General features: G+C 46.7%; 1 protein-coding gene across 1 annotated transcript in view; it reads left to right on the top strand.

Annotated features, from left to right (window-relative positions):
* The first annotated feature begins 10,881 nt into the window (after window positions 1-10,881).
* The window catches only part of tmprss15 (transmembrane serine protease 15), a 43,125-nt gene continuing 40,497 nt past the window's right edge, over window positions 10,882-13,509 (top strand). The window contains exon 1 of the mRNA XM_007910303.2: window positions 10,882-11,103. Coding sequence (XP_007908494.2) covers window positions 10,962-11,103 — 142 coding nt within the window. The 5' untranslated portion in view covers window positions 10,882-10,961. The remainder of the gene's footprint in view (window positions 11,104-13,509) is intronic.

The raw sequence follows: 13,509 nt of genomic DNA, 5'->3' as shown, positions 1-13,509 counted from the left end.
TCTTTAAACCAACATCAAAATGTTAACTTCGCTCTTTAGTCTGCAACCGGAAGGAAATGATTCCCTTCCCTACAGCCCGGCGTTCCTGGACGCGCATTCAGACTGAACGTCAAGGCGGGAGAGGGAATGTGGTGAAATTAGCCGCTTTTTCTTTATGTATTTTCCCTTATTCCCTCCCTCCCTCCCTCCCTCCCTCCCTGTGGGGCTCCCTCTTGGGGCCAGCGGTAGAGCCTGAGGAAACCCTTGGCCCTCCTGAACTTTTTGGAGCCGAATGCCAAGAGTTTCAAGGCCACGGAGCGGGATAAAGGAAGGTCGGCCCAAATCCAAGGTGGTTGCTGGATAGGAATTCAGCCCTACAGAGTCGCTGATTGACCAGTAACAATGATAATAATAATCCTTGCGCTTCATATGGCGCCTTATCACATCTTTGAGATGTCTCAAAGCGCTTCACGGGATGTACTGTAAAGTGAATTGACTGTATATTTCGTGGGCGAAACACGGCAGCCAATTGCACACAGCAGCGTCCCCACAAACAGCCGGGGTTTGACTGATTAATTATTAGTATTTTTTTTAAAAAATTAGGATTATTACCCCCGGAAAAACAGACCGCCAATCGACTAACAACCGTGTTCCTACTTACTGCTGGGTAAATAGAGGCGTGTGTGTGGAGTAAGGAAACTTGCCCAACGTTTTGCCCTGCCCGGGGAATCAAACCCGGGTCCTCACGCTTGCGAGGCGAGTGCTCTAACCACTGTTAGAGACTGTAGCGTAGTGGTTAAAGCACTTGCCTCGCAAACACTCTTTTCACGCTACTCTGCGTGAAGGGCGCTATGTAAATGCAAGCTATTGTTGTTGTACTGTAACGTGTAGTGACTGTGTATTTCTGTGTATAATTTCTGTGTATAAACGACTGTTTGTGGGACATTGCTGTGCGCAATTGGCTGAGGTACAGATCAGCCATGATTTAATACAATGGCGGAACAGGCTCGAGGGACTGAATGGCCTACTGCTGTCCCTATGTTCCTATTTCATAGGCAAAACACTGCCAGTCCTTTGCATAGAATCGTAGAATTATGCTGCACAGAAGGAGGCCATTCGAACAGCTCGCTGTGTGAGATAGTGAGGTATTCTCGGATAGTGCTATGGAACCTTTAACGTCCACCTGGACAGTCGACCAAGTTTCACATCTCGTCCGATAGATTGCATCCTATTATATCCTGATAAGACCCTCACCACCCACCTTATAACAATAATAATAATAATAATCCTTGCATTTGATAAAGCGCTTTTCACGTCGGGAGGACATCCCAAAGCGTTTCACAGAACACACTGTAAAGTGAATTGACTGTACATTTGTGGGCGAACGCGGCAGCCAATTGCGCACAGCAATGTCCCACAAACAGTCGTAGATTGAAAATGACCAATTTTATTATTGTTTTTGTTTTTGGAGGGATTATTATTAGGCTCTGTGTGGAGTAAGGAAACTTGCCCAAGGTTTCGCCCTCTGCCTGGAATTGAACTCAGGTCTCTCGCTTGCAAAGCGAGTGCTCTAACCACTGAGCTACAGGACTCCACCTTGTCCCCATGACCTGTGACTCTCCATCCCACAGCCTTCCAACACCAAGGCAAGAGCACAACCAAACTGAACCAAAAGGTTATAATCCATGCACCAAAACAGAAGCCGCCGGGAACGCTCAGCAGGTCAGGGCAGCATCTATGGAGAAAGGAAAGTGAGTCAACGTTTCGGGTCCACGACCCTTCGTCAGAACTGGGGGCGTGTTGGGAGGGAGAGGCTTTTAAGGGCTAATAGAGAGGAGGGGGGGAAGGGGGGTGGTCAGAGCAAGGAAGACAAAGGAGAAAAGGATAGAGGACAGAGGATGATGGGTTAAAGATGTGTGAACCAGATCTATATGTTATTTGTATGTGTTACAATCCTTGCATTTGATATAGCGCCTTATCCCGTCCACTAGATGTCTCAGAAGCAAGTGTCCTCCTGTATCCTGGCCAACAATCCCCCAAATAAAATCTTTTTGTGGGACATTGCTGTGCGCAAATGCACGCTCCCGACTGCATTCACCTACAAAATGCACCGTCGTTGCACCTAAGACCTCTGTTTTTACCTCACTCTGTGAGTAGGAACCCGGTTGTTAGTCGACGGGCGGATCGCTTGTCCGGGCGGGTGATAATCCCTTCAAAAAAAAATGTTTTCAATAAAAAATAATAATAATCTGGTCACTCCATCCACGGCTGTTTGCGGGGCCGCTGCTGTGCGCAATTGGCTGCAAAGCGTTTCGCCCACAAAATATACAGTCAATCCGCTTCACAGCGAAGGGCTTTAAGACGTCTCGAAGACTTGATAAGGCGCTATATCAAAAGCAAGGATTATTATCATCATTATTATTATTACTAATTAAAATGAGTCACTCCCTTAAATGACTGTTGGTGGGACATTGCAGTCTTTGCAGTTAATAATAATAAGTCTGCGAGCTGACAGGAAAAGCGGGGTGAGAGGAATGAATGTGTCTCGCTCAAAGCTAAACTCCTGCTTGTGTGTGTGGTACAGGAGGATGGAGACGCAGAGTGGGTCTGGCAGGAGTGCGCAAGGTGAATTCGGGACACACAGAGGGCGGATCAGTGACAGGTGCTGTGAGCAATGCCAGGCTGGTGCGAGGAAAGAGAGAGAGAGAGAGAGAGGGAGGAGGGAGGAAGAAAGGAGGGAGTGAAGTGGCGAGAATATCAAGCTGGTACTTAGACACTGATGGAGGCTGATTGTTGCAGTGTCAAAATCATCAGCGGCGGAAGAGGGGAAACCGATGCAACCATCTGTTCCTGAGATTCGCTTTAATTCACAATAGGATCATGTGAGAGGGTCCTCTCATCAGCGCGCTTCCTGAATGATTACTTCCCACAGAATTGTCTGCAGCATCTCCCCTCCCCTCCCCTCACTCGCTTCTCTCCCTCTTCCCCACGCCCTGTTCCCCCCACCATCCCCGCTCCGCTTCGGAGTCAGATACATACAAAACCGAATAATAATAATAATAATAATAATGCTCGCATTTGATACAGCGCCTTATCACGTCTTCGAGACGTCTCAAAGGGTCCAAAGGGACGGGATACGCTGTCAAGTGCAGCGAAAGGTGATGAAAGCAGAAGGAGGGGAAGACAGAGATGAGAGTTTCACCTTTTGAATAATAACATTAAAAAAAATGTGGAGTCCTCTGACTCAGTGGTTACAGCCCTCGTCTCGCAAGCGAGAGGACCTGGGTTCGATTCCCGGGCAAGTTTCCTTACTCCACGGGACTCTGTTTACCCAGCAGTGAGTAGGAACCCAGTTGTAAGGCAAGCATTCTAACCACTATGCTACAGGACTCCTAATGAAGCTCGAATAAAGGAATCTTTTCCAAACTCCCCCCCCAAATAATCTTACACTGTGACCATTACATCAGGAGAAACTCATTTCTTCTCTTTTCAAGCAGTGGCCTCAGAACTTTAACGTCCACCTGAACAGCCAGGTAGGACTTCAGTTATACCAATGATAATAATCCTTGCATTTGATAACAGCGCCTTATCACGCCTTCGAGACGTCTCAGAGCGTTTACTGTAAAGTGAATTTGACTGTATATTTTGGGGGCGAAACGCTTTGCAGCCAATTGCGCACAGCAGCGTCCCCACAAACAGCCGTGGATTAAGCGACCGCATCATTATGAGTAGTTTGTTTTAAGAATTAAGCTACAGGAGTCCACATTATCTCAGCATCTCAGCTCACTCCTCCTCTGCTCTATCCATTGCCTTGGGACATTCTCCCGACGTAAAAGGCGCTATATAAATGCAATTTGTTGTTGTTGTTGCGCGGTTGTGAGTTCTCTCGTCTGATCCTATTGAGCGATATGTTACGGAGAAAGCGTTGAGGCAATCTCGATGGTAAACTCAATCTACAGTGTGTGTCACCGACTGAGCCAGGCTTAAATTGTAAGGCAATACTCTTATTCCTAAATCCCTGAGAATTCCTGAGCCTTTCAGCTACAATGGGGATAATTTTTTACCTTTACAGTGGGTCTACCTCCACTCGGCTGGATCCTTGCTTGTCCCTTGTGCCCTCCGTTCCACCATCGGTGGCCACACTTTCGGCCACTACGCTTCGAAACCTTGGAACGCTCTCCCTCAATCCCCCTGCCTTGCCCCCCACCCTCTCCCCTTTTTTCAGATCACCCCTGAAGACCTTCCTCTTCAACCATGTTGAGCCTCACCTCCCCCCGCCACCCGGCTCGGCATCAGGCCCCGCCTTTGTTAAGCGCTCCGAGACGCTGAACAATGGCACGAAGAGCAAGTTGTTGTTAATGTTGAGCCCAGTGGCTCAGTGGTGAGGACACTCGTCTCGCCAGCGAGAAGACCTGGGTTTGAATCCCGGTCAGGGCGAAATGTTGGGCAAGTTTCCTTGCTCCGCACGCCTCTGTTTACCCAGCAGTAAGTAAGAATCTGGTTGTTAGTCGATTGGCGGATCGCTTGTCCGGGCGGGTGATAATCCCTTCAAAAAAAAAAGGTTTCAATAAAAAAATAATAGTAATCTGATCATTCCATCCACGGCTGTCTGTGGGACGCTGCTGTGGGACTGCCGCGTTTCGTCCACAATATACACAGTCACTGCACTTTACATTATATTCGTGAAGCACTTCGGGATGTTTCAACGACGTGATGCGGTGCTGTATCAAATGCAAGGATTATTATTATTTTTATTATTATTATATAAGTGCAAGTTGTTGCAGTAGTCGTTGTTGTTAATGTTTGCAAGCAACTAACAGCGAGGCATTGCATTGATAGCAACGGCAGAGGAGTTGCATTGACTCTGCGCAAAGAGTTATTACGTAAATTGGTGACCCGGTCCCTTATCAGTAATTAACCATTATGCCCCTGAGATTAATCGGGTTATTTAATAGCACGCAATCGGGGTTTATTTTTAGTTTGTAACACAAGCCTCTCCGCGATGACAGATAAGCCGGTCCTTGGAAAATGTGGGGGATTTGAATTTATCTTGTTCGAATTGATTTTGAATTAATCATGGAATTTTTTTTTAGACACACACATACCTGGGTTTCACTTTACGAACAATCCTTGAATCAACAGCGGTGCACTTAGTAATAATCCTTACATTTGATCTGAGCTGCTTTCACGTCACGGGTGTTTGAAAGCGTGTAATAGGATATACTGTCGCAAACGGGAGCAGATCTCTGACAGTCCAGCACCTTGGGACGTCCTCCTGACGTGAAAGGCGCGATACAAATGTAATTTGTTGGTGTTTGTTGTCGTTTCGTGGATAATAATAATAATAATCCTTGCATTTGATATATGCTTTTCACGTTGGGAGGACGTCCCAAAGCGCTTCACAGAACACACTGTAAAGTGAATTGACTGTATATTTGTGGGCGAACGCAGCAGCCAATTGCGCACAGCATTGTCCCACAAACAGTCATATGGATTGAAAATGATCAATTTATTATTGTTTTTTTCTCTTGAGGGATTATTATCAGGTGTGTGGAGTAAGGAAACTTGCCCAAGGTTTCGCCCTGCCGGGAATTGAACCCAGGTCTCTCGCTTGCAATGTGAGTGCTCCAACCACTGAGCTACAGGACTCCAGTTTCTCCCTGTCTTCATCAGTAAATGCGTGTCAGTCTGGCTCAGTGGTAGCGCTCTCGCCTCTGAGCCAGAAGATTGTGGGTTCAAGCGGTTAAATCTAAGTCTAAGCTGACATCCCAATGCAGAGCTGGGGGTTGGGAGGGGGTGTGTGTTGCTGTCCTTCAGGTGAGACATTAAACCGAGATCCCATCTGCCTATTCAGGTGGACATTAAAGATCCCGTGGCAACATTCGAAGAGGAAAGGGAATTTTTCTCTCTTTCTCCTGGTGTCCTGGCCAACGCATCCCCCAAATACAATTGGTCACAGACACGATATGGTCATGAAGACACGATAAGGTGCTGTAAGAAATGCAAGGATTATTATCATTATTATTTATTATCATTACAAAAACACCACAGTCACTGCACTTTACAGTAAATCCTGTGAAGCACTTTGGGACATCCTCCTGCCATGAAAGGGGTTGTATCAGTGGTGAAGATTCCACTTGAATTATTACGACATTTGTCAAGGTTCCCCCTCTGATGGTTAGCTACCAGGATGTTTGAAAAAATAATCAAACCTGACCCTTATCCTGAAAGTGCGTCCTAACTAAACCGCGCAATCTATCTATACGACATGATCACCTTTGACACATCTTTTGTGGAAGAGGAGGGAGGGAGGGGTGGGAGAGAGTGAACTTTGAACTAAGATTAACTATCTGATTAGGAGTGCCCAACATTCAAACATTCCCAGATCGGGGGGTGTTTTTTTTTCTGAGCCCGTGAAATAATTCGGCGCTGAGGGAAGTCATCGTGTCTGCTACGTGCAAGGTACGGTTTTGATTAGATGAACGCGATAAGGCCCAGTGATTATTTACACAACTTGTACACCTGTCTCCGATTTCGTTTGGAAACTGAGGCGGCGGTGGTGGGGAAATGTGAAATGTCGAACCGCGATTGAGAACCAAACACTCTGATTGTTAGACCAGTCACGTTCACAGTCTGATAAGATGCTCTTCGAAACTGGTTGCGGATAATCTCGCATGAGTCACCAGGTCAATGTTTGATCACTGCAACCTGTCTGTATCTACATCGCCATGACATATGAGGCAGATTATACTTTTATCGTCGGATGTAATAACAAACCTCACATTTGATATGGCGTCTTATGACATCTTTGAGACATCTCTAAGAACATAAGAATTTGCTGGGCGAAAGAAGACCAAGGTCGATCTAGTTCGAATACCACTACCCTGGCAGTCGCTTGACATGTCGTGTCCCAAGCTATATATTGGATCCTCAGATATTATTTTCTATCACAGAATATAGCGTAAAGTGAATTGACTGTATGTTTCGGGGGCGAAACGCGGCAGCCAATTAGGCCCAGCAGCGTCCCACAAACAGTCATGGATTGAATGACCAAATTAGTATTCATTTATGTATGTGTTTGTTTTGAAGGGATTATTATCCCCGGAAAAGCGATCCGCCAATCGACTCACAATCGGGTACTTACTGCTGGGTAAGCAAAAGCATGTGTGGGGAGTAAGGAAACTTGCCCAACGTTTCGCCCTGCCCGGGAATCGAACCCAGGTCCTCTGGCTTGCGAGACGAGTGCTCTGACCACTGAGCTGCAGGACTCCACAAGTAGTAGTCTCTTGGGCGAAAAGAGTCTGAGAGGCTGTATCAGGGAACCACCATGTCCTACACATTGCATCAGTATCCTACTTGTGAGCAATTAGATGGCCGCTTGACCTCGCCGGTCACATTTTACCTGCGGGTTCAAGTCCCACCTCATGACTTTGAGCGTACATTCTCGTCTGTCTCTCCGGTGGGTGTTGGAGGGAGGGAGTTCTGTATTTTCGGAGGCGCCATTCCACTGATGAATCATTAAACTGAGTAGTGTTTTCCTTGTTTAGGTGTTGTTAAAAATCCCAGCATTTTATTATCAATAATAATAATAATAGTAATCCTTGCATTTGATGTCGTGCCTTTCACGTCTTTGAGACGTCTCAAAACGTTTAACATAATATACTGTAAAGTGGAGTGACGGTGTATTTTTTTTTGTGGAAGAAACGCAGCAGCCAAATGCGCACAGTATTGTCTCACAAACAGCCGTGGATTGAGTGACCAATTTTATACGGGGGTGGGGGTGGGGTGTGCGGGGAGGGGGTTGTTTCCTTTTTGATCGTGTTTACGGTCACCTGCCTCACCTCCCCCCCTCTCCCACCTGGCTGAGCGTCAGTCTCCGCCACTGTCAAGCGCTCCAAGACGCTATTCTCCCATGAAGGGCGCTATATAAATGCAAGTTGTTGTTCTTCTTCTTATTCTTGGCCAGAATACCGGGAGAAAGAAACTCCCATCTCTTTTTTCGAATAGAGTCACGGGATCTTTAACGTCCACCCAAACAGACAGACGGGACCTCGGTTTAATGTCTGAACCGAAGGACGACACCTCAGACAATGCAACACCCACCCCCCCCCCCGCCCCCCAGGTCTGCGTTGGAGCATCAGGTTAGACCGTGTGATTCCACATCCCGAGATGGGGCGAGAAAGCCCCCACACTTCTGACTCAGAGGCGAGAGAAGACGCCATCTGTGTCCTGGCATCTGTGTCCTGCTTTCTTGCCTTCCCCGTCATTAGCTAACCACCACCACCACCCCCCCACCCCCCGAACCCTCCATCTGCCATCTCATTTGTGGAGTCCTGCAGCTCAGTGGTTAGAGCATGTTCCTCGCAAGCGAGAGACCTGGCAAGTTTCCTTACTCCACACAGGCCTCTGTTTATTTAGCAGTAACTAGGAACCCGGTTGTTAGTCGATTGGAGGAATCTCTTTTCCAAGGGTAATAACTCCTTCAAAATAAATAATAATAAATTGGACACTCAATCCACGACTGCTTGTTGGGACGCTGATGTGCGCAATTGGCTGCCGCCTTTCGCCCACGAAATATACAGTCAATTCACTTTACGGTGCATTCCGTGAAGCGCTTTGAGACGTCTCGAAGACGTGATAAGGCGCTGCATCAAAGGCAAGGATTATTATTGTTGTTATTATCTCAGTCGCTGTTTCATGTTTGTTTCCCATTAGCCCAACTCCCCATCTGTGTTGCAATTGTTGGCTCATGTTTGTGAGAGCTGTTCATTACACTGCACAGCCTGTAACATATGTCTCTGCTGATAACAACTCGAACAGTTCCTCATAGAACTCATTTAAAATAGTTGCAAACAGCACCAGAGGGGAGGGAAGGAGAAATGTTTTCACGCAGCGAGTTGTTCGTATCTGGAACGCACTGCCTGAAACTGGGGGGAAGCCGATTCAATAATAACTTTCCGTAGAGGAGTAGGTAGATATTTGAGGAGGACAAATTTGCAGGAGAGCGGGGGATTGGGATTAATTTGGACAGCTCTTTCAAAGAGCCGGCACAGACACAGTGGGCCGAATGGCCTCCTTTTGTGCTGTATAATTCTATGATTCTAACAGGCTGAACTCGCGGTTGAGGCTGCATTGGCTATTTAGGAAAAAATACAACCACATCTTAAGTAAATTATGTTTTGATGTATTTATCCAATTCCCTTTCGAAAGCTAATACAAATTCTGCCTCAACCACATCGCACGTCCAGTCAACCAACCCTCCTTGTAATACAAACCAATTCTCCTTTTCCTCCAGCTTTGCTCCTTTGGTAATGTCCTTAAATCTGTGCCCTCAAGCAAGTGACTCATAGACCAGCGGAAATAATTTCTCCCTGTTTACTTCCTCCAAAACTCATATCAAGTCTTACCTCGTCCTTCTCTGTTCCAGAAGTTACAGTCCCAGCTTTTCCAATCTTTTCTTATAAGAAAAAACCTCTCAACCTTTCTGTCTATACCGTCTTTCTGTAATTCCTTTTAATGATTTGATTGCTTGCCCGTTTATCTGCTTCCAGATTTAGCTTCCAGTGCTAAATTGCTTTGTGCCAGGTATGTTTCAACCCACACGTTAATTGCACAAAAAAACAGTGATATTGTAAAACAAAATGTTTTGAATTCCCAATGAAAGTGGATGAGAAAGCCCCATTTCACCTGTTATTTTTAAAAAATTAGTATCGATAACAATAATCCTTGCATTTGATACAGCGCCCTATCACGTCTTCGAGACGTCTCAAAGCGCTTCACAGAATATACTGTCAAGTGAATTGACTGTGTATTTTGTGGGCGAAGCGCGGCAGTCCCCCAAACAGTTGTGGATTGAGTGACTGAATTATTTCTTTGAGAGCGATTATTATCCTCAGAGAGCGATCCGCTAATCAATTAACTACCGTGTTCCTACTTACTGTTTGATAAAGAGAAGCGTGTGGAGTAAGGAAACTTGCCTAAGGTTTTGCCCTGACCCGACCGGGAATCAAACCCGGGTCCTCTCCTTCGCGAGACGAGAGGTCCGTGACTTGAGATGGAGTTTGAAGGAGGTGAGGGGAGAGGTGTGATACAAGTGTAAGTTGTTGTTGCTCTAACCCAGGGAAGGGAAGAGTGCTCTAAGGCTTTAAACCCTCATTCAGAACACAGGGCAGTTGTCGTTGACCTGGAGATAGACGGAGAATGGATTTTCTCTCAATGGGGCTGGTCTGTACCATTCGCCTACAAATACACAGTCACTACACATCACACTAATCCCGTAAAGCGCTTTGAGACGTCCTCCTGACATGAAAGGCGCCGTGCCAAATGCAAGGATTATCCTCAACTACTATAGGACTTTGTTGAGTCCTGTAACTCGGTGGTTAGAGCGCTCGCCTCGCAAGCGAGAGGACCTGGGTTCGATTCCAGGGAGGGCGAAGCCTTGGGCAAGTTTCCTTACTCCACACACACACCTGATAATAATCCCTCAAGAAAAAAACAAACAATAATAAATTGGTCACTTCAATCCACGACTGTTTTTTGGGACGCTGCTGTGCGCAATTGGCTGCCAATTTTCTCCCAGAAACATATAATCAATTCACTTTACAGTATATTCTGTGAAGCACTTTGAGACGTCTCGAAGAAATGAAAAGGGCTATATCAAATCCAAGGATTACTATTATTATTATTATAGGGCACAAATGTCTCAAAGCGCTTCACAAGGAAATTACCACGAAGGGGAGCGGCCGGAATGTTTGTAAGCAAACCCGTTTACGATCGCATTCCCATCAACCGCAGTTCAATCCTCCTGAAGCACCATAAATCACAGGCGTGACATGATTGGTGGCAATACGGGGACGTCAATCTGTATAAGTTACTCATTTCCCTGAGCCGCGGTTATATAAAACCAACAGTATGCCACAGCGACCAGCGGCCGCTGAGCTGGGCTTGATTTAGGCGGAGGTACCGAGGTGAACGTTGGCAGGATGTGTAAAGGCAGGAGGATGGGGAGACCTGCCTTCAGTTCCTTGGAGCTGATGCTCATCAGCCTCTTTGCCATCCTGTTGGTGGTCTGCGCAGGTTTGATCGCGGTCAGCTGGCTCGCCATCCACGAATCCCAGTCAGTCGGTGAGTTTATTGTATTATCAATAATAATCCTTGCGTTTGCTCCTGCCAACGCCTTATGGTCTTCGAGGTGTCTCAGATGCTTCGCAGGATACACCGTCAAGTGAATTAACTGTATATTGTGTGGGAGAGACAGTTGTGTATTTGATAGGGAGATAGCTCGGTGGAAGGAACCTTTTGAGAAGTTGCAATTTTTTGCGGGTGGGGGGATGGGAGAGAGGGGCGTTACACCCACGTGTCTGACACACGCGGGAACCCATCGCCGTTGCTTAAGAGTCTCCAAACCAACCTGAGAATTCCACGGCTCCCACCCACACATGGAAATCCCAGAGATAGGTTGTTGGAATGGAATGCACTCTCTCTCTCTCTCTCTCTCTCAGTCTCACTCTCTCCCTGGAGCGACGCGTCCTGCTTACCTCATTCCGGATTGTGTTAGGCGCAGGTTGGCAAGAGCCAAGGCTTGGGGGGAGCCCAGAGTGTGCGTTGGGGGTAACTGCTGGAATCTATCCGGCTAGCCTCCCATTGATATCGCTGTCGGGCAAGCTTTCTCGTTACTCATCCAGCTACGACCACACTCTAGCTGTTAGGGCTTTGGCTTGCAGGGTTAACAGGAGCTGAGTGGGATGACTCCCTACCTCCAGTGACTGGCCAAGATGGATAGTCAATGGACTAATGGTCACAGTCGCAGTCGCTGCACCGCGTGAAGGGCACTATATAAATGCAAGTTGCTGTTGGTAGTGATGATTGTACACCTGACTGAAACTGTTACTATAACACCAACAGTATACATTTTATGCAGCACCTTCTGCCTTGAGAGAACGTTTCAAAGCACTTTACAAACGAGCGGGAACTTGAGCTGAGGAGGAGGGGAGAGGGTCATCAAGGAGATAGGTGTTCAGGCGAGATTTGAGAGCAAAGGGGACAGGAAAGGGAGAGGTTGAGGGATTTGAGGAGAGAGTTCGGGGGCGCGGGGGGGTTGGGGGCGGAGGGGTTTGTGTGGGGACATGAATTAATTGAAAGGAGATCTATGGGTGGTTTGGATGGGCGCCAAATGGACATAGATTTAAGATAATTTGCAAATAGAACCAGAGGGGACGTGAGATGAGTAGACATTTTTTTTTACACGGAGGGTTGTTACAGTCGGAAACACACTGCCTGAAAGGATGGTGGAAACAAATTCAATAACTTTCAAAAAGGAATTGGATAGGGACTCGAAAAGGAAAAAAATGTCAAGGATATGGGGAAAGAGCGTGGGGGAGTGGAACTGATTCTCTTCCAAAGAGCCGGCAAAGGCACGATGGGCCGAATGGCCTCCTTCTGTGCTGTAATATTCTATGATTCTGTGTTCAAGATAGTCTAGACTGGACTCACTTAGCAAACAGCAGTGAGCCACAAACAGTCGTGGATTGAGTGATCAAATTATTATTATTATTTTTTTTGGTGGGATTACTAACCCCCAAAAAGCGATCCATCAATCGACTAACAACCAGGTTCCTATTTATTGGTAGGAACAGAGGCGTGTGGTGTAAGGAAACTTGCCTAATGATTCGATCCGCTCGGGAATCGAACGCAGGTCCTCTCGCTTGCAAGGCAAGTGCTCTTACCAATACGCCACACGACTCCGTGTTACCCCTTCCCTTGTGCGGAGTGTTCGAGCTCAGAACGAAGGGGTCATAAGCTTCAAAAATCACAGCAATAAACTAGAACCAGTAGCGCTGGGGAGATTGCCTCAATCAGAGGCTGATAACAGAGAACTGTGGAACTCTGTGGCACAGTGTCCCACAAACAGTGGTGGATTGAGTGACCCAATGATTATTATTTTTTTTTGAAGGGTTGTTACCTCTGGAAAAGCCAACCGTAAATTCAACTTAAGCAGAAAGCTGGGATTTCGGTTTAACACGTCATCCCAAGGACGCATGTCTGATAACACAGCAACTTCTCCCCAGAATACTGGTGTCAGACTAACATTGTGGGCTCAAAGTCCCACTGAGGGGCTTAATTCCACAACCTGTCACAGTTGATAGTGCTCTCGCCTCTGAGTCAGAAGTTTGTGAGTTCAAACACCCTATTGGGACTTTGAGCTAGCGGCAGGGTATGTGTCCTTACTCCACACACACGCCTCTCTTTAACTAGTAATAATTCCTCCCAACAAAAATAATAATAATAATAATTTGGTCACTTCAATTCGCGACTGTTAGTGGAACACTGCTGTGCGCAATTGGCAGCTGGCGTTTTGCCCACAAAATATACAGTCACTACACTTTACAGTATATTCTGTGAAGCGCTTTGTGACGTCTCTAAGACGCTTTATCCCCCAGAGGATCGAGTTCAAGATCCTCGTCCTCACCTTTAAGGCCATCCCATGGCCTTGCCTCCTCCTACCTCTCTGACCTGCTGACTCCCTACCAA

This window comes from Callorhinchus milii, unplaced genomic scaffold (genome assembly GCF_018977255.1).
Source record: "Callorhinchus milii isolate IMCB2004 unplaced genomic scaffold, IMCB_Cmil_1.0 Scaffold4, whole genome shotgun sequence".
NCBI lineage: Eukaryota > Metazoa > Chordata > Chondrichthyes > Chimaeriformes > Callorhinchidae > Callorhinchus > Callorhinchus milii.
This window is presented reverse-complemented; position numbering and strand designations above follow the sequence as displayed.